At 40.1% G+C, this 21,878-nt stretch overlaps 1 protein-coding gene across 1 annotated transcript in view; it reads left to right on the plus strand.

Annotated features, from left to right (window-relative positions):
• The window catches only part of GAB2 (GRB2 associated binding protein 2), a 178,805-nt gene that overhangs the window by 136,791 nt on the left and 20,136 nt on the right, over positions 1-21,878 (plus strand). Inside the window, exon 3 of the mRNA XM_057748831.1 lies at positions 10,267-10,510. Coding sequence (XP_057604814.1) covers positions 10,267-10,510 — 244 coding nt within the window. The remainder of the gene's footprint in view (positions 1-10,266; positions 10,511-21,878) is intronic.

The raw sequence follows: 21,878 nt of genomic DNA on the forward strand, positions 1-21,878 counted from the left end.
TCAGCTTTGCGTGTGAGCAGCCATAAACAGTATGTACGCGGGGGTGAAACTTTATTTGTAAAACCAGGCCATGCATTTGACTTACGGCCCTTAGTTTGCCACCTTCCTGTTCTAGTATAATAATATGCCTTGGCAGGCCTCCTCAGTTGTATGTACACATGGTCTTAGTGTGCTGGCCCTCCTAGGGATATTAAAAACAACTCTCCCTTTTGGGTCCCAGTGAAAAAAAAACCTAGGGGGTTGCTGAGGCATCAAGACACATGGCTGGAAGATGAGTAGGGAAGCTACAGATACGAAACCAGGAGATTGTTGTGACCCCAGGGCTGGAGGCAGTGGCTGAGAAAGCTGCCAGCTAGAAGTTGAGTCCTGCCAGGCTCTCTGCCTGCAGTCCTCTACTCCCCCACTCAAAGGCCAGCTGAATCCATTTGCATTCTCCTGCACCAATCCTGCCTTTAATCAAACCCCAAAGGTCTGCAAACGCAGTTCACACACCAGGTGACCCCCACGATGGAGTGCTAAGGGAGAAGTTCCCTTTGTGGAGCACTGACGTACAGACACTGTGGCATTTCTTGACTCTCTGGGACAACCCTGCAAGTGGCTATTGGTACAGATTTCACAAATTAAGGCACAGATTCGGATACTATTCCCAGGTTCCACAGCAAAACTAGCTCAGATTCAGATCTCAAAACCCACGTTCCTTTCCCCGAGCCACACTGCCTCTCCTAAAGCCACAGTTCTGGGTCAGGTGGTGCTGTGGATCTCATAATTCCCTAGCACGCTGGAACTCTTAGACTCCAAGCCTTACCATCCAGACTAGAGCAGTTTCAGGGATTGTTCTTGTGATTATTGCCCCTGGTAAAGATTCTTGATAAATTCCCATCATTGTAATGTCTGACACTCATGTTTCACGCTGGTAGCCAGTTGTCTCTTTGTGAAAGTCACTGTAAAAGGAAGGAGAAGCTTGCTACTTAAGAAGTTGGTTAGATGAAAAATGCAGTGATGTAGTTTCAGTATTTTTGTGGAAAGGTCACAGGGGCCAAATGCATCATTGACATGTAGCTTATGGTACCCACTAGATGGATTGATTCCCATGGGAATACTAATGCGTTCCCAGAGTTCCTTAGAGGAAGGGAGAAGTGCTGCCCTGAGTGTAAATTTGCTCTTCCCAATTGCAGTATAAGCTCATAGAGCAAGGACAAGATCCACTTTTTCTGACGGGCCTGCAGCCCTGTAGCAGAGTGCCCACAGCCAGTCCTCATGACCCTGTGTTAACAGCAAGAGTGCTGCATTCCAAATACAGATTGACTCTTTGAGGGGGACACACAGTCAACCGAAGCCCCTCTCAAAGGAGCAGGAGTAGGATCTGTCATAACTGAGGTGTGCTGTCCGTATGGCAGATGAGGTGAGAATAGAGCTCGTAACCTGATCTGTCTGACATGAACAGGAGGATGCATGAGTGGCTAAATACAGACCAGCTGTCCAATCCCAGAAACACACAACTCAGACAGCCCCTTGCTAAGTGCTGACAGTTCCTCCCACCCTGAACAGCAGCTTACGTTCAAATCCTGGAGCTCTTCATTCCTTTTTCTGACGTGAAGAGGAAAGATTATGACAAAACTTACTGCCGTGGTATGCTTATCGAGCACCTTGTCCTAATCTGGACATTTAGCAGGCACACAGAGTGCTGAACACCATCAGAGAAACAGATGGTCAAGGTCCTGACCTCTAACAGCTCATGGTCTAGTTTTGAATGAAAGGTTTGTGAATTCCCAACATAAAATAAAAAGCAAAATGAAGTACTATAAAAGGTTTAGAGGAAGACATGATTAGTTCTCACCAGAGACCTTATAGAAGGCGTAGCGTTTGCTGTGGACCTTAGTTTCCCATCTCTGAAATGAGATGCCCCAGGGCAAGGAAGGTTATGTAAGGATGTGTGACCAGAGACTGTGTGACATGCTTGTGAGCTGCAGCCACTCACTCTCTTTGCCCTGTGCCCTTCACAGGATCGGTTTCTGCTAAAGCAGACCGAGATCATACCCATCAAGGTTGGGATGCTATGACTTGGCTCTCGGATCTCTGAGGTGTTGTTCTTTCCCAGATCCTTCCTCAGAAGGGGGCTGGGGAAGCCTGGTCCCTGAAAGGTCTCACAGGGTCTCATGTTACTGCCTGTCTCTACCTCCCCTTTTTTCTTCCTCTGCTTTATAGTTTTTATAAACACTGGAAGACTTATATTTTTGAACTTAGGGAACTATTTATACTAGTCTTCAGTAGTATAATCCAGCAAATGTTTACTTACCATGCAAATATGAGTAACATTGTAAACTCATGACAAAATAGCAGTCCTGCTGGCCAGTGTCCTGGTGATCAGATCTCTTGGCTTGATTACACACCCCACCCCCATTATAGAGAATATATCTTCATTCACATTGATACATCTTCCTACTGGTACGGCAGAGGGACCCCTGCACTAGGAGATCTGAGTTTTAATTCCAGGGTTTATATCTGCTCTGCTGTGTGGCCTCTGACCTTTCTGGACCACAGTTTCTCCAGCTGTAAATGAGAGATTTGGTGTGAGTGGGGAGGGCAGTGGTGATAATGATTGGACTCCAGGTCCCTTCCAGTTACCATAGTATGTGAGTTATGGTACAGAGTGAAGACATTTTGTGTTTGACCTTAAATGTGTGAACAACTTCTCTAGAAATGATGTGTGCCACAGGATTTTGAGGATTCCTCCTTCTTACATAATTTCAGGCTTGTGATTGTGAGTTAAAATGACCAGCATCTGAAGAGACTAGTAAATGGACTGAGTTGAAATTTCAGTTATTTCATGTATTAATGATTCAGCTTTACCTCTGTGAGCCTGAGCTTATGCATCTGCAAAATGCGGGAAATAATAGGACTTATCCCACAAGGTTAGTGTGGGGATACATAAAATAATAGAAAGAATTTTGCAGCAGTGCCTAGAGGAAAGTAAGCACACAAGAAATTTCAGAAAGTGTTATCTGGGAGAAAACATTGAGTATTTCTACTTTCATTTCCAAACCATTTTATCCTGATACATTGTAAAAAAAAAAAAAAAGAAAGAAAGAAAGAAAAAAAAATGACCTGCATCTATCGATCCAATTTTGCCCTCAGCCAACCTGTCAGCAGACTTTTATTTTTAGAATTCTCCACCCATCTGATTCTTGTTTTTCAATTAGCTTTCTCCAGGAACCACTCATCCCATAAAATCCTACACCATTGTTTTCAAAATTCTTTCATTAATCTTCTCTGCAGTTAGAACCCTCAGAATTTTACCACCTTTCTGCTTCTAGGAACAAATGATATAATGTAACAATTGTCAACCAAGAACCATTTACTTAGTGTTTAATAGTTACTATTGACCCATATTTCATCTCATTGAATCCTCAAAAGAACCCTGTAAGGTGGGTGTTCTCTTTGGAATTTGACAGCATGGGAGAAGAGATGTAGAGAGATTAAAAGTTTTGCCCAAGGCCCTGTAGTGAAGTAGTTTTAGAACTTGGACTCCTACCTTTCTGAACCACATCAGGCTCTTTCTGTTGCTCACTGTTCCTTTGGAGTTGACTGGAGACAGATGATAAGCAGGGCCGGGAAGAACATGGATGGTTTCCAATTTAGAATTTTGATGACACCAAGAAAGATTTTGGGAAGAATTTGTTCTCTCATTTGGCTTTCAGAGCTTGCTTTGCCCTTGATTTTTTTAGTCAACCCTAACACTTATACCTCTGCCCCAGAATGAAGAACCAGACATCATTAAAAACCAAACCAGTGGACCTGAATCTAAATCTCTGTGTAAATATAACTCATTAGGTCCTACATGGAGCAGCTCTCTTAAGTCTCCCAAAGATGACTTTGATGTGTTTCCCTGATCTAACCCAAGTTCTTCCTTTTATAAGTAGAGAAGACAGGGCCCAGAAAGGTGAAATGGCATACTGAAGGTCACATAACCAATTAGCAGCAGAGCTGGTCTTAGACCCTCATTGTTATTTGACTCTGCCTCCCATAAAGCTAATACCAGTCACCTCATAGGGATTGTGTAGGAACTCTTTTCTCTACATGGGTAAAGAGAATTGGCTTTGAAGACAAGGAGATCTCTTTCAGATCTAGGCTCATCCACTTCCTAGTTGTGTGACCCCCAAAGCTCATTATTAACATCTCAGAGCTTCCGTGTCTCCATCCCCCCCAAAAAAACAAAACAAAAAAAAACCTATGGAGGTAATAGTATCTACCTCACAGGGTAGACCAGAGATACCTAGTGAATGCTTAGTAAATGGCAGCTGTGATTACTCTAGTCAGTATTGTCCTTTTGGTTCTCTTAAGTTCTACCTATAACATCTGTACAAGGAATTGGAAAGCAATTCCATACCGCTTAATGAGTTTCGAGGTCTCAACTAGTTTCGTGTGTACTCTACGAATAGGAGCAATAGGAATGGTGGGGTGCTGGGCTAAATGTTTTGTATAAATGACCTCCGGTCCTCACAGCAGCTCTGCAAAGTATGTATTCTCCCTGTTGAACAAGTGAGGATCAAAGTGGTTTAGGTAACCTATCCAAAGCCAGAGCCAGGAGTTAGCAGAGCCAGGCTTTGAGTCCAGCCTGGGCTCCAGCATGAGCTTTGGTCTACCATTTTATGGGTTCTGAGACCCACTGAGGCTTGGGGTGGGGATTTGGGGGAGAAAGGATAAAAGGGCATTGAGATAAGGGAACCAGTCATTATTTGGCCAGTCATCTTTTCCAGAAACTCCCGCCAGCCGCCCCTTTCCTGCTCCTGTTATCACTAGCCAGTGGAAGGCTGGGCTGGGCTGGCCTGGGCTGGACTTCTCTACTGAAATCCTTCATAGCTTTCCTGTTCTAGAGTTTTGCAAGAAGGTGGGAGGAGTGTTTTTATGCTGGGCAGGCTTCCCAGGGGTGATTGTGGAAAGGAAGGGGAGTGATTTTGCAGGGCCCTAAAAAGAAGCCAGGAAGAAGAGGAAAAAATAAAAACGTGTTGAAAAGAAAACAAATTGACTCAGGCATTTTCTGGCATTATCTTTCGTCTAGACTTGGAGATCGAAGCTCAGGCCAGAAGTCTGGAAATGTCCATTTACTTCTTGCTGTATAACTGACCTTCCTAATGACCCAAGACACATCTTTACAACAGCCTTACAGTCACACACCAAAAACAGCCCAGCCATGTATTCTCTAATGTTTTCCTTTATCTTTACCATTCTTTCCTTTCCTTAAGAGGTACCCAGGCAATGAAAGCAAATCCTATGAACATTTTATATGATTGCATTATTTGTTTTCACAACATTATCTCATTTATGCTTTACAACAGTCTAGTGAGATAGACAGGCAGGCCAGGGATTATCCTCCCAACTTGACAGGTGAGGAACTGAAGCTCAGAGAGACACCTGTCCGTGATCTCACAGCTAGTTAACGGCAGAGCTGGAACCGGATCCCTGGGCTCCTGACTCCTGTCCTGTGCATGAGGTCCACACGCTGTGAGGTAGAATTTCAACCTGCTTAAGTCTTTTCACCCCAGACCATGAGTTCTTGCTTTTTGTTTAGCTGAACTTCCCACTGCCTTGCTATGATTATGAGGTGAAACCCCAAACAGTGGGGTTGGAGGAGGTATAGGGAACTGAACATAGGAAAGGGAGAGTGTCTCTTACTCAAGAGAGTTTAGTAAGGGCTTGGTATTTACTGAGTGTTCAGTTTTCTCTTCAGAGAGGAAATGAAGAAAAACTAAAGGTCAGATGAATTTAACTGGATGACTTAATCCCTTGCATATATTTTATACTTCATACTTTGCAAAGGGCTTATGCATGTGTGTATGTGTGTTTGTTAATTCACATACAATATATCGCTCAACTGAAGTATACAAGTCAATGCTTTTAGTATACTCACAGGGTTGTGCAACTGTCATCACAGTCTAATTTAGGAATATTTTTATGACCCCAAAAAGAAACCTTATACCCATTAGCAGTCACTTCCCATTTCCCCATCCTCACCCCAACCTTAAGCAACCACTAATCTACTTTCTGTCGATATATATTTACCAATTCTAGACATTTCATATAAATGGAGTCTAGCTTCTTTTCACTTGGCATAATGCTTTCAAGGTTTACACATGTTGTAACACGTATTTGTACTTTATTCTTTTTACTGCTGAACAGTATCCCATTATACAATGTGCCACATTTTCTTCATTCATCAATCAGCTTATAGGCAGTTGGATTATTTCCACCTTTGGCTGTTATAAGTAAAGCTGCTGTGAAAATTTGTTTACAGTTTTTTGTGTGGACATATGTTTTCATTTCTCCTGGGTATATACCTATAACCGGAATTGCTGGGTCATATGATGACTCTGTGTTTAACTTTTTGAGGAACTTTCAAATTGTGTGTGTATTTATAAATTTACTGAGATATATTTCCCGTACCATGAAATCCACCCATTTAAAGTATACAGTTCGGTGGTTTTAGTGTTTCCCAGAGTTGTGCAAGCATCACCATAGTCTAATTTTAGAAAATTTTTATCACCCCAAAGAAAAACACCATACTCATTAGCAGTCACTTTCTATTCCTGCTCTCCTACCCGCCTCCCACCCCCAGGCAACCACTAGTCTACGTGCTGTCTTTGAATTTTCCTATTCTAGACATTTCACATAAATAAAGTCATGTAATCTATAGTCTTTTATCACTAGTTTCTTTCATTTAGCATGGTGTTTTGGAGATTCATCCATATTGTAGCATGTATTAGTATTTCATTCATTTGAATGGCTGAATAATATTCCATGGTATGGATATACCACATTTTGTTTATCCAGTCTCTGCCTCTGTCATCCCATGGCGTTCTCCTTGTATGTCTCTGTCTCTCTTTTCTCTTTTTATAAAGACATCAGTCATTGGAGTAGGATCCATGCTAATCCAATATGACCTCTTTTTAATGAATTACATCTGCAAAGACCCTGTTTTCAAATAAGATCATATTCTAAGGTTCCATAGTTTTGGGGGGACACTGTTCAACCCAACAAGACACCAAGGAATGATCACATGAATTCAGGGAGAAGTCTTTACAAGTTGCAAGCTGAGGTAGGCTTCTGGCAAGATGTAGTGCCCAGACAGCTTCGAAAGAACTTTTCTGGGGCTGCAGACCATTATGGACCTAACTGGTTTCATAGACATGGCTTTATGTCAGAGGAGTGGAATTCCAAGTGTCTGTGGGTCCAACTCATGAGAACACTTACTTCATCTTATTAACAGACCTCAAAAACCTCTCTGATTTTGACCACAAGAAACAAGCATATGTGGATTTTTATGCCAGGGGAAATTCTTGTGTTCATTCAACAAATATGTAATGAATACCCACTATGTGCTGGGACTGTTCTAGGCACCAGAGATACAAAAGTGACTAGAACACTTTTGAGTACCTACAACATGTAGCGTTTCCGTGACCCTTTATGTATTTCATCCTTAGAACTGCCCTACGTCAATGTGTAAATAAGGAGACTGAGACTCAAGTGAAATTTCTCTAGCTCTGTGAGTAAACAGACTGGGTCACAGATCTGAACCCATAGCCTGAGCTGGAGGCCGAGGGGCCCAGACCTGAGGAAAGGTTGCTCTTCCTTTGCACAGACCCACAAGCATTCAACATAGGAGACATGAAGGATGAACTGGGTGACAAGACAGGATAAGTAGGTTGTGACAGAATGGCTATTCTTGTCAGATTGGGGGACCTGGACTTTATTCTGAAGGTAATGAGGAGTTAGTGGACGTTACTGAGGGAGTGTGACTGATTATGCTGTGTATTTTGTGTGTTTAATCAACACATGATTGTGGAGTTGTGTCATGGACTGGGCTTCATTCTAGGGATAAAACTGTTATGAAAGAGTCAATATCTCTGCCCTTACTGAGTTGGTAGCCTAATGTGTGGAGTGATGGGAAAGAGGTTGGTATTTTCTGGAAATTCTGTTTGAAACACAAGGAAGTACAGGTGAGAAACAAGGTTGAAGAAATAAACAGGAAAGTGGCTTCAAAAAGAGAGAGCTTTGTAAGTCAATCTGAGGATAACAGGGCCCCACTGATGAATTTTAAGCAGGGCAGTGACGTAATGACATGACGTGGTTGTTGAGAAACAGGAAAGAGTCATAGGTAATGCCTAGGTTTCTGGCTTGGAGAACTGATTGGATGGCGATGTTAGTGTGCTTCACTGAGACAGAGAACGCAGGAGGAGGAGTTCTGTTTAAATTGTTGAGCTTGACTCACTTGTGGGACAGGTGGATGGAGACACCTAGCAGGTTGGGGGTGGCGGGGGGAGCACAGATAGAACGGGGAGCCCGGGAGAGAGACGTGAGCTAGAAGCTAAGATTTGTCTGAGTTGTCTTCACGTAGCTGAAGCTGTGAGAGTGGACAGAATACCCCTGGAAAGTCTCCAGAGTGAGAGAGAGGTCATAGGAGGGTCTGAGGCAGAACTCTGAAGAAAGCCCCCGGTGGTAAAGGGCTGGGCAGAGGAAGGGAGGTGCAAAAGACCACAGACAGTGTAGAACGCACCAGAGGTTTCCCTTGCACCTTCCCTGTGTCTTCTCAGGCAGCAGCTTGGGTTCATCCCCGGCGCTGGGCCCCAAGCATAAACGCTCTCCTCTGCCATTAGAGAGTTCATCTTGCACGTCTAATGGAGTCATGAAGCCATTGGTTCTGTTAACACGCATGCAGTTCACTACAAGACCTATAATGGGAAATCATTTTGGAGGTCAATACAGCAGTCAGTGGAACAGTTTTTCCCCAGAGGCCCATGGCTTTTTCTGCTGTACGCTGACAGAAGCTGTCCTGCCCAGTATCGGAAAAAACTGGAGAGTCATTAATGCTGTAGAACATTCGTGAGCCAGTGATCCTGCCCAGGGCCATGAGAAGGGTACTAAAATAGGTCAGATAACAGGGACTGGAAACAGAACTATGTCCCCTATAAAGTGCTTTGAATAACCATAGAAAGCCACCATCATCACCACTAAAACATTATCCCCCATGAGCTATCACATTGCCAGAAATTACATTTTTAAATCATTCTTTTGAACAGAAAGTTTCACTGTTGGAATTGTATGCCAAATGAATGTTTTTGCTTATTCTACAAAGACAGACTCAGACCTTTCTATGTACCTGGGCTTTATGAAGTAAATGCTGGCACCGTGGAGGTGACATCATTAGTCATTGTTCTTAGAAACCCATGGGCCAGGCAAGGAAGCAGGGTGACAGTGGGCAGTGAAGCACAGGCCATGTGCTGTTAGCACCCAGAAGAACAGCCTAGTCCACGAAGGTTTCAGAGAGAATATGATATCTGCCTAGGTTCTTAAAGTCTGCATATGAGTGCCAGAGGAGTAGAAGTGAAGTCCAGGCAGAAGGAACAGCATAAGCCAAAACAAAGAATCGTAAAAGGGGCTGGTGTGTTCACGGACTGATGAAGCTTCCGTATGCCTGGGGTATGGGAGGAGGGAAGCAGGAAATAGGTCAGACTGTGAAAGGCCTTGTATGTTGTGCTGAGGAGTTTGGACTAAGCTTGAAGAGCCAGCCAAATGAATAATGCCCTTGATTTGGGGTGTAGCGCTCTAAACTATTATCTGTCTTTAATACCTTGCTTCCTTTCTAACACAGCAGACGAGAGTTTAAGATAAGAGTTAAAAGACCAATAGACAGAGAGTGGTAAGTACAAGAGCTGGGGAACATCGTCCTCAGAGGACTTGGAAGGGCAGGTGGGAGGAGCTGGGACCAGTCTTAAGGGACCGTTCTAATTACGTGTGCTTTTATCATTAGTATAGTAACACAGTCCAGGGCCTCAGTGATTAAGTCTCCAGGAAGCAAAGCTTCATTTAACAAAGCCAGCTTAGCTTTGAGGGAGGTGATGACAACAGGGGCCACCAAGGAGAGGGAAGGCAGTGGTACTCACCGCCCCAGAGGCTAGCCTTGCTCGAGAGCCAGAGTCTCACTCCTGGACCACAAGTAGCCACACCTCTTGGAAGTGGGACAGATAACTTCCCACTTGTGATAGGGAGAAGCCTCCAGGAGACTCCAGGAGCAGTACAGAGGTCCAGAGCCTGGAGGCCACAGTCCTGCTCTCCGGGAGGGCAGAGAGGGTCAGGTGCGTGAGGAAGAGAATGCTGTTGCTGGACCGTTGCCCCTGCTCTTAATATTTCCTCTTCTTCTGACAACCCATTTTGGGATAAGGACACCTTCCCTTCCTTTTCCATTCACAGAGCTCTTTCTCCTTTTCACAGATTCCCTGAGAAACATTTCCTCAGCCAGTCATGGGCCCCGCTCTTCTCCAGCTGAGCTCAGCAGCTCCAATCAGCACCTTCTCCGAGAACGAAAATCCTCAGCCCCATCACACTCCAGCCAGCCAACCTTGTTCACCTTTGAACCTCCGGTGTCAAACCATGTGCAGCCCGCCTTGTCCACCAGTGCACCTCAGGAGTATCTCTACTTGCACCAGTGCATAAGCCGGAGAGCAGAAAATGCAAGGTAGGCAAGCAGTAGTTGGTTGAGTGACCACTTACAGGGCCTGGTACTTTTCAGCCTCTGCTTTTTAATCTTAAATACATGTGAGTAAACTGTTTTATCTTTCCAGGTGAGCAAATATATAATTATAAAAGAAAACATCATTGTTTTTGCTTGGGCAACCTTCATATTTTATTGATATCATCTGTGTTGCTATACAATGATAATTAGATTCCAGAGAAGCCTCACGTTATCAAAAATCATGCTATAAAATTTTTTGGTTTAATTTGGGAAAAAAGGCATTAGGAAGTAGAGTTTCGGAATTGAAAAAAAACAAAGTCAATGCACTCATTGGCCCTAAGAGTATAGCTATAAAACCTAGACATTGTTGAACAAATCCCTATCTCACTTTTGCTCTAGAGCTGCAGTTCCATATGGCAGCCGCTCTCCACATGCGGCTATTTAACTTTGAATCAATTAAAATTAAATAAAATTTAAAATTAAGTTCCTCAGTTGCACTAGCCATATATCAAGTGCTCAGTAGCCACACAGGTCTAGTGGGTACCAGACTGGGTAATACAGATATAAAACATTCATCATCACATAAAGTTCTAGAGCGAGGACTCCTTAATCTGGAGTAAGTTTTTATTTTTCTAACACCGTCAACTCTCTCACGGGTACAGAGCCTGTACATGTTTTTATTACCTTTTATTCCCATTGTTAGGGTAAACAAAAGTGCAGAGCTGGTGGGCTTTGCCAGAGCTGATTCCCAATTCTACCATGGCCAGCAGATTACAAAGCACGTTCCTTAATTAATTTAGAAATAACTAATTTGTGTTATGAAAATTAAGGCAATGAGAGAATTGGCTTATTACTAAATCACGCCACAGAATATTTTTATGCATAGTCTCACTTAACCCTGTCAAATACACTGAGAGATCTCCAGGATAGATCATTTATCTCCATTTTACAGATGAAGAAACTGAGACTCACAACTAATAAATGACAGAATTAGATTAGAACCCAGGTTTCTCCTTTCTGGTCCTGTACTCGTTTCTCTACACTGTGCTGTTCTGATTATGGTCTTCTGAGTCATTTTCACACAACAGAGCCTCCCAACACTCAATTTTAAGTCTGCCACAACTATCCATTTTTCTGAAGCAGCGTGATTCATTTGTGGACTTTCACTAGTTCAGTAGACCTCCATCAAAGTACACATGAACAGCTGAGTTCTAAAGAGGTAGAATGAATTAACCAAGATCACTGAGCTAGTTAATACCTGATTCTCCTGAATCGCAGACCTGAGACAGTGTGGTAGAGTGAAAAGTATTTTACAGGCTCTGCAGTCAGTCATAGGTTCTAATTCAGGTTTGGCCACTTCTTGGTGAACTCAGACCACTTATTTAGCATTCCTGACCTTCAATTTCCTTATCTGCAGCGTGGGAATAATTAATTCAAAGGCTTATTTAATGAGCATAAAATGGCAAAACATACCTTAGGTACCCAGGCCATAGGAATGCCCAGGACATATTGCCAGATGCTCTCATGTGCCACCTCCCATTCTGCTACACATAGGATTGCCTGGGAGTAGAGAATGCAAGGTCTTACAGTCATAATTCTAGTGAAAGACAGAGCACCCTATATTAGTGCCTCTCAAATATTAATGCACATATGAAATACCTGAGGATCTTGCTGAAATGCTGATTCTGATTCACTGTGCCTGGAGTGAGTCCTGAGATCCTACCTTTCTGCAAAACTGCAGATGATGCCAGTAGAGACTGCAGATCACACTTTAAGTGGAAGGCTTTATATAATATTAACAACTGTCACCACCTCCAGTCCCATGATACTGCTAAAGCAACAGAGAACAAATATATAAATGTCTCTGCTTGAATTAGCAGTTAGGGCCCATTCTTGTGCCCCCACCTCCTCTGTAAATCCTCTTTTAATCTTCCGAGCTGGAATTCATTTTTTCTCTGAATTCCCATAGCAGTTTTTGATGATCTTTCTCACAGCATTTGGAACTTTCTACCTCGTATTGTGGATTTTTACATTAATATGTGACTCTTCTTTGGGACAGGACTCAGGGCACATAGTAGGTGCATAATAAATATTTGAACAAATCTGTGTTATGGAGATAACAGATGAGAAAGAACTTATCTACATAAGCAGCTTAACTGTGGGGCCTTGATCAAGTTGTGCTTTTCTCTGTGTCTTTGTTTTGACTTATGTGGGTGTGGGAGCAAGAGGGTAATGAGCAGGGTCTCAGGGAGATTTTTTTTCTAATTTATTTTTTTATTTATTTTATTTGTTTATTGGCTGCCTTGGGTCTTCGTTGCTGCACACGGGCGTTCTCTAGTTGTGGCGGGCAGGGACTACTCTTCATTGTGGTGCGCAGGGTCCTCATTGCAGTGGCTTCTCTTGTTGCGGAGCATGGGCTCTAGGCGTGTGGGCTTCAGTAGTTGTGGCACATGAGCTCAGTAGTTGTGGCACATGGGCTCAGTAGTTGTGGCGCACAGGCTTAGTTGCTCAGCGGCATGTGGGATCTTCCCAGAGCAGGGCTCAAACCTATGTCCCCTGCATTGGCAGGCGGATTCTTAACCACTGTGCCACCTAGGTCGTCCCTCTCAGGGAGATTTTAAACAACAGTAAGTTCAAACAGTGTTTGTAGAATTCCAAGCAAGAATGGAAGGTGGGAAGGAAGCTTTCTTCAATCTAGAAGGATTATATGGTTTCTGATAATGGTGGAGTAGCATGCATGATACTAAACATACTGTAACAATTACAAACTCTAGACAAAACATTAAAAAAAAACTGAAGGCACTGAAGAGAAGTCAAAAAGCAGGACTGATCTGACTCTTAAAAGAAGGGACCCACACTGAGTGAGATTCAATTTACATGGCTTTTCCTATGAAGGAAATTCCTGTAACATATCATCCTAAATGTTCAGTATACAATGAGAAATTGCTGGACATCTGAGGAAACTGTAAAAGTTGACCTATAGTCCTAGAGAACTCAGGTTATAGAAACAAGTTAAAATAAACCGAGTTTTTGGAGCTAGTATACCAAGACTTTAAAAGAGTTGTGTTATTTGCTTTCATCTATGGTAAGGAGGCGGGGGTGGATAATGAGTAAGGAGATGTTGAAATTTAGGAAAGAGATAGAAACTTTGAAAGAGAACTTGGGAGTTCCAGTTCCTCTATGGTGGCAGAAGCCACTACAGTCTTCTATCCCTCCCACTAATTACAGCTAAAAACTCTGGGCAAAATATAATTACCTCAAGACTCTGTAAAGTAAATGAAAGGAAGCAGATTATGGAGGGGCACAAAACTTGGAGATATGAGTACGCAGGTGAATTTTCTGTCTCTGGTGGATTTCTCCTGGGCTCCATCACAAAGCAGCACGGTGCGGTAGGCTGCTGAAACTCTAATAGAAACCTCATCATTCTGGTTAGAGGAACCAGAAAAGGAACCCTTTGGGGGCTGGAAAGGGGTGGAGTATCCCAGAGTGGAGAGTGTTAGTGAAGGGATTTCCTAATTCTGGGTATAAAACCACACAAGTCTCAGGCTCATCTTGAGCTACCCATGAGTGGGACAGACTCAAACCTGCATAGCAAGAGCTTTGTAAACGAGACAGATTTTTACTACCACACACAGAAGGAGAAACAGAAGTTACAGGTTGAACCTAAAACCATGTTGATGGCCTGCAGAAACAAAAACAGTATTCTCCAGAGGATGATAAAAGAACCTAGAGTCTACACAACATAGTATCACAACATTTGGAATATAATCCAAAATTTCTCAGCAAACAGAGCCAGAAAACTAATTCTCAAGGGAGAACACAAATAACCCCAATATAACTAACATTGGAACTACCACACACAGATTTAAAAGCCCATATTATGACAATATTCCATATCATAAAGGAAAGAACACTTGAAATTAATGAAAAGAAAAAGAAACTATCAGCCCAGAAGTCTGTATTCTGCAAAAGTATTCCTTCAGGAATGAAAACAAAATTAAGACATTCTCAGATGAAAGGGAAATAAGAGAATTCCCAAGAGATCTGATTTAAAGAAATAATAAGGCTAACACAAGGAAGTACCAGAAGGAAACTAAGATCGGGAATGAAGAAAGAGCAACAGAAATAGTAAATATCTGCATAATTATAAAAGAATATTTTTCCCTCCTAAATTTAAAATATGTATGAGTGTTGAAAGCAAATATTAAACATTATCTAGTGGGGTTTTATCTATTTTTATTTCTTTTCAACCTGAAGAGCTTCCTTTATCATTTCTTGCCATGTGAGTCCCTTGGTAACAGATTTTCCCAACTTTCATTTATCTGGAAATACCTTTATTTCACTTTTATTGTTCAGAGATATTTTTACTGGGTATAAAATTCTGGAATGATGGTTTTATTTCACATTCTAAAGGATGCCATTCTATAGTCTTCTGACCTTCATTGTTTCTGATGAGAGGTCAGCTTTTCTTTGTGTTCTTGTTCTCCTGTATGTAATATATCTTTTTTCCTGTGAATGATTTTTTCTCCATTCTTAAAAAAAAAATGGTAAAATACACATAATATAAAATGTACCATCTTGATCATTTTTAAGTGTACAGTTCAATAGTGTTAGTGCTTTCATATTATTGTGCAACCAATCTCCAGAACTCTTTCCATCTCTCAAAATTTAAACTCTCCACTCTTAAACAACTCCCCATTTCAACTTCCCCCAGCCCCTGACAACCTCCATTCTACTTTTTATCTGTATGAATTTGACTTCTCTAAGTTACTCATTTAAGTAAATCATACAGTAGTTATCTTTTTGTGACTGGATTATTTCACTTAGCATAATGTCCTCAAGGTTCCTCTGTGTTGTAGCATGTGTCAGGATTTTCTTCCTTTTTAAGGCTGAATAAATATTTCATTACATGTATATTCCACATTTTGTTTATCTGTTCATCCGTTGTTAGACACTTGAGTTACTTCCATCTTCTGGCTATTGTGAATAATGCTGCTGTGAACATAGGTTTATAAATACTCTTCAAGACTCTGCTTTCAATTATTTGAGGTATATACCCAGAAGTAGAATTGCTGGGTCATATGGTAATTCTGTTGTCATTTTTTGAGAAATTGCCACACTGTTTTCCATAGTGGTTACACCATTTTACAACAGTGCACAAGGGTTCTAGTTTCTCCAGCTTCTTTCCAACACTTGTTATTTTCTGGTCTCTTGATAGTAACCATCCTAATGAGTGTGAGGTTAGCATCTCATTGTAATTTTCACTTGTATTTCCCTAATGATCAGTGATATTCAGCATCTTTTCAGGTATTTGTTGGCCATTGGTATATCATTTTTGGAGAGATGTCTACTCGGGTCCTTTGCCCATTTATTATCAGATTTTTTGTTGTTGAGTTGTAGAAGTTCTTTATATACCCTTATCAGATACATGATTTGCAGATATTTCCCCCATTTTAAAGACTGCCTTTTCACCCTGTTGGTTGTGTCCTTTGATGCACAGAAATGTTTTTAATTTTACATAATCCAATTTATCTCTTTTTACTTTTGTTGCCTGTGCTTTTTATGTCATACATAAGAAATCATGGCCAAATCCAATTTCAAGAAGCTTTACCCCTGCTGTCTTTTAAGAGTTTTATTGTTTTAGATCTTACATTTAGGCCTTTGATCCATTTTGTGTTAGATTTTGCATATGGTATAAGGTAAAGATCCAATTTCATTTTTCTGCAGTGTATGTCTAATTTTCCCAAAACTATTTGTTGAAAAGATTGTACTTTGCTGTGGAAAAGATCTTTCCCATGGTTTTGGCATCCATATTGAAAATCATTGAGAGTTTATTTTTGGATTCTGTATTCTGTTGCCTTTGTCTATATGTCCATCTTTATGCCAGTACCACACTGCTTTAGTTACTGTAGGTTTGTAATAAGTTTTGAAGTCAGGAAGTGTGAGACCTCTAACTTTGTTCTTCCTTTTCAAGATTGTTTTTGCTCTTTGGGCATCTGACAGATTTAAGTTTTTTTTTTTCCTTTATCTTTGTTTTTCAGCAATTTGACTATGATATTCCTAAGGTGTGTTTTTCTTTATATTTACTACATTTGGGGTTCACTTGCCTTTGTGATTCTGTGTGTTGATATTTTTGATCCACTTCAGCAAACTTTCTACCTGTATTTCTTCTGCCACATTCTGTCTCTCCTTTCCTTTGAGACTCATATGAAACATCAATTACTCATACGCTAGACCACTTGAAACTGACCTATATATCACTGATACTATTCTTTTTTTTTTTTCTATCCTTTTTCCTTTCTGTGCAGTTTAGATAGATTTTTTAATTTATTTTTTGGTTCTAGAATCCCCCCCCCCTTTTATTTTTTTACAATTTTTGAAGGGTAATAGAAGTACAGTCAATGCCATATGTATAAAGTGTCATGCCCCTTTGTAATGCATCCTTCCTTCTACCACATTCCTCAGAAGCCACTGACAGTCTTTCTGTCACTGTGTTAGTTTTCCTTTTTTGGAATTTTACTTGAATGGAATCAGAGAGTGTTACTATTTTCTGACTTCTTTCAATCAGCATAATGCTTTTGGTATTCATTCACGTTGTTGCATGCATCATTAGTTGTCCCTTTTTATTGCTGAGTAGTAATCAGTATATCTCCATATCACAACTTACTTATCCATTCACATGTTGATGGGCACTTGAGGCATTTCCACTTTGGACTATTACAAATTAAGATGCATTTGTACAGAAACAGTTACTAGCAAATCTTGTGTGGACATTTGTCTTATTTCTCTTGGGTAAATATCTAGAAAGCTAGGCAGTTTACTGCTTAATTCTGTCAAATATTCAAACAAATTAGTACAAATATTACCCTAATTCTTTTTAGGAAACATAAGAATCAGGAATCCTTTGGTAACACATTTTTATCTGACTAACATAACTCTACTATCAAAACCTGACAAGTATTACTGGAAAGAAAATTACAAAGGACTATTCCCTGTGATGATAGATGCAGAAATTTTTTTTTTTTTCACAAAAAAAGTATTAGAAATCAAATCCACTATATGTATGTGCGTGCGTGTGTATATATATATATGTGTGTGTATATATACACATACATATATATAAAATATGTGTGTGTGTTTTAGAAATAATATGTATTAGGAATTACATATATTTTGTATACATCATTAGAGATAAGACACTGTGACAAAGTAATGTTAATCCCAGGAATATAAGGTTGCTTTGATTTTCAAAAACCAACCAATATATTAATCATACTAAGATAAATGAGAAAAATCATATAATCATCACCTCAATAGATGCTAAAAAAGTATTTGATGAAACTTAAAACCTCATGATAAAAAATATTTCTTAGCAAACTATGAATAGAGAACTTTCTCTTTTAAAGTTCATCAGTTTGCTTTATTTTATTTATTTATTTATTTATTTATTTATTTATTTATTTATTTATTTATTTAGGCTGTGCTGGGTCTTAGTTGCAGCATACAGGATCTTTGCTGTGGCATGAGGGATCTTTATAGCGGCCTGTGGAGTCTTAGTTAGAGCATACATGTGGGATCTAGTTCCCAAAGCAGGGATTGAATCTGGGCCCCCTGCATTGGGAGTACAGAGTCTTACCCACTGGACCACCAGGGAAGTCCTGATGAGAACTTTCTCAAACTAATAACAGACTTCTAAGGATAACCTATAGCTAATATCATACCTAATGGAGAAATAGTAAACATATTCCCCTAATATTGAAGGAGAGAATACCTGCTCTCACCCCTTCTGTTCACCATTGTACTAGAAATCCTAGCCAGTTCAATAAGGGAACAAAAAAAATATAAAAGGCATAAATATCAGAGATGAAGATGTAACACTGTCTCTATTTGCAGGTAACTTGACTGTTTATATAAAAATCCTGAACAGTGTGGAAAATGCTAGAATTAATAAGTGAATTTAGCAAGGTCACAGGATAAAAGATTACAAAAATTAATTTTGACATACCAGCCTCAAAAAATTGGGAAAACGAACTTTAAAAAATTCTCTATATAATGATGCCCCCAAAATAGACTACTTAGTAATAAATTTAACAAAAACCATGCAAGATCTCTTCACTGAAATCACTAACATTGCTGAAGGAAGTGAAAGACCTAAATATGGAAAGTGGTAATATACTATAGTTATGAATTGGAAGACCCAATATTATTAAAATGGTAATTCTTCCCAAATTAATCTATAGATTCAATGCAATCCAACTGACAAAGGATTAATCTCCAAAATATACAAACAGCTCATGCAGCTCAATAGCAAAAAAACAAACAAAGCAATCAAAATCTGGGTGGAAGACCTAAACAGATGTTTCTCCAAAGAAGACATATAGATGGCCAAGAGGAGCGAGAAAAGATGCTCAATATCACTAATTATTAGAGAAATGCAAATCAAAACTGCAATGAGGTTTCACCTCACAGCAGTCAGAATGGCCATCAAGAAAAAAAAAATCTGCAAATAATAAATGCTGGAGAGGGTATGGTGAAAAGGGAACCCTCTTGTACTGTTGGTGGGAATGTAAATTGATACAGCCACTATGGAGAACACTATGGACTTTCACTAAAAAACTAAAAATAGAACTACCACATAACCCAGCAATCCCACTACTGAGCATATACCCTGAGAAAACCATAATTCAAAAAGACACATGATCCTCAACAAAATACTGGCAAACAGAATCCAACAGCACATTAAAAAGATCATACACCATGATCAAGTGGGGTTTATCCTTGGAATACAAGGATTCTTCAGTATACACAAATCAATCAATGTGATACATCATATTACCAAATTGAAGGATAAAAACCATACGATAATCTCAGAAGATGCAGAAAAAGCTTTTAACAAAACTCAATATCCATGTATAATAAAAACTGTCCAGAAAGTGGGCATAGAAGGAAATTACCTCAACATAATAAAAGCCATATATGACAAACCAACAGCCAACATCATTCTAAATTGTGAAAAACTGAAAGCATTCCCTCTAAGAACAGGAACAAGACAAGGATGCCACTCTCACCACTATTATTCAACATAGTTTTGGAAGTTTTAGCCACAGCAATCAGAGAAGAAAAAGAAATAAAAGGAATCCAAATTGGAAAAGAAGAAGTAAAATTCTCAGTCTCTGCAGGTGACATGATATTATACATAGAAAACCCTAAAGAAGCTGCCAGAAAACTGCTAGCACTAATCAATGAATTCAGTAAAGTATCAGGATACAAAATTAATGCATAGAAATCTCTTGCATTCCTATACACTAACAACGAAAGAGCAGAAAGAGAAATTAAGGAAACACTCCCATTTACCATTGCAACAAAAAGAATAAAATACCTAGGAATAAACCTGCCTAAGGAGGCAAAAGACCTGTATGCAGAAAACTATAAGACACTGATGAAAGAAATCAAAGATGATACAAACAGATGGAGGGATATACCATGTTCCTGGATTGGAAGAATCAACACTGTGAAAATAACTATACTATGCAAAGCAATTTACATATTCAACACCATCCCTATCAAATTACCAATGGCATTTTTCACAGAACTAGAACAAGAAATTTCACGATTTGTATGGAAATACAAAAGATCCTGAATAGCCAAAGCAATCTTGGGAGGGAAAGACAGAGCTGGAGGAATCAGGCTCCCTGACTTCAAACTATACTACAAGGCTACAGTGATCAAGACAGTATGGTACTGGCACAAAAACAGAAATATAGATGCTGGAGAAGGTGTGGAGAAAAGGTAACCCTCCTGCACTGTTGGTGGGAATGTAAATTGGTATGGCCACTATGGAAAACAGAATGGTGGTTCCTTAAAAAACTAAAAATAGAACTACCATATGACCCAGCAATTCCATTACTGGGCACATAACCTGAGAAAAACCATAATCCAAAAAGAAACACGTACCACAGTGTTCATTGCAGCACTATTTACAGTAGCCAGGATGTGGAAGCAATCTAAATGCCCATCAACAGAGGAATGGATAAGGAATATGTGGCACATATATACAATAGAATATTACTCAGCCATGAAAAGGGATGAAATGGAGCTATATGTAATGAGGTGGATAGACCTAGAGTCTGTCATACAGAGCGAAGTAAGCCAGAAAGAGAAAAACAAATACCGTACGCTAACGCATATATATGGAAGTTAAAAAAATGGTACTGATGAAGCCAGTGACAGGGCAAGAATAAAGATGCAGATGTAGAGAACAGACTTGAGGACATGGGGTGGGAGGCAAAGGGGAAGCTGGGACAAAATAAGAGAGTAGCATTGACATATATATGCTACCAAAATAGATAGCTAGTGGGTAGCTGCTGCCTAACACAGGGAGATCAACTCGATGATAGATGATGACTTAGAGGGGTGGGATAGGGAGGGTGGGAAGGAGTCACGAGAGGGAGGGGATATGGGGATATATGTATAAATACAGCTGATACACTTTGTTGCACAGCAGAAACTGTCACAACAGTGTAAAGCAATTATACTCCAATGAGCTTAAAAAAAAAAAAAAAAGGACACATGTGCCCCAATGCTCATTGCAGCACTATTTACAATAGCCAGGATATGAAAACAACCTAAATGTCCATTGACAGATGAATGAATAAAGAAAATGTGGTACATATATACAATGGAATAGTACTCAGCCATAAAAATGAATGAAATTGAGTTATTTGTAGAGATGTGGCTAGACCTAGAAGTCTGTCATACAGAGTGAAGTAAGTCAGAAAGAGAAAAACAAATATTGTATATGAACACATATGTGTGGAATCTAGAAAAATGGTACAGATGAACCTATTTGCAGGGCAGGAGTAGAGATGCAGATGTAGAGAACAGACATGTGGACACGGGAGGGGAGGGTGGGATGAACTGGGAGATTAGCATTAACATATATACACTACCATGTGTAAAAGAGATAGCTAGTGAGAACCTGCTGTATAGCACAGGGAGCTCAGCTCGGTGCTCTGTGATGACCTAGATGGGTGGGATGAGGGGTGGAGTGAGAGGGAGGTCCCAGAGGGAAGGGATATATGTATACATATAGCTGATTCACTTTGTTGTACAACAGAAACTAACACAGCATTATAAAGCAACTATACTCCAATTAAAAAAAAAATCTCAACAAGCTTTTTCATAGAAATTGATAAGCTAATTCTAAAGTTTACATGAAAATGCATGATATATTAAAATGTGAATAGCCAAAGAGGTGTAAAAAAAAAAAGTTAGAGGACTTATACTACCTGATTTCAAGACCTTATGTCAAACTAAGGTTGGTCAAGAAAGTGTTGTATTGATGAAAGGGTAAACATATAAATCACTAGAA

The sequence above is a fragment of the Hippopotamus amphibius genome, chromosome 9 (assembly GCF_030028045.1).
Source record: "Hippopotamus amphibius kiboko isolate mHipAmp2 chromosome 9, mHipAmp2.hap2, whole genome shotgun sequence".
In the NCBI taxonomy this organism is placed as follows: Eukaryota; Metazoa; Chordata; class Mammalia; order Artiodactyla; family Hippopotamidae; genus Hippopotamus; species Hippopotamus amphibius.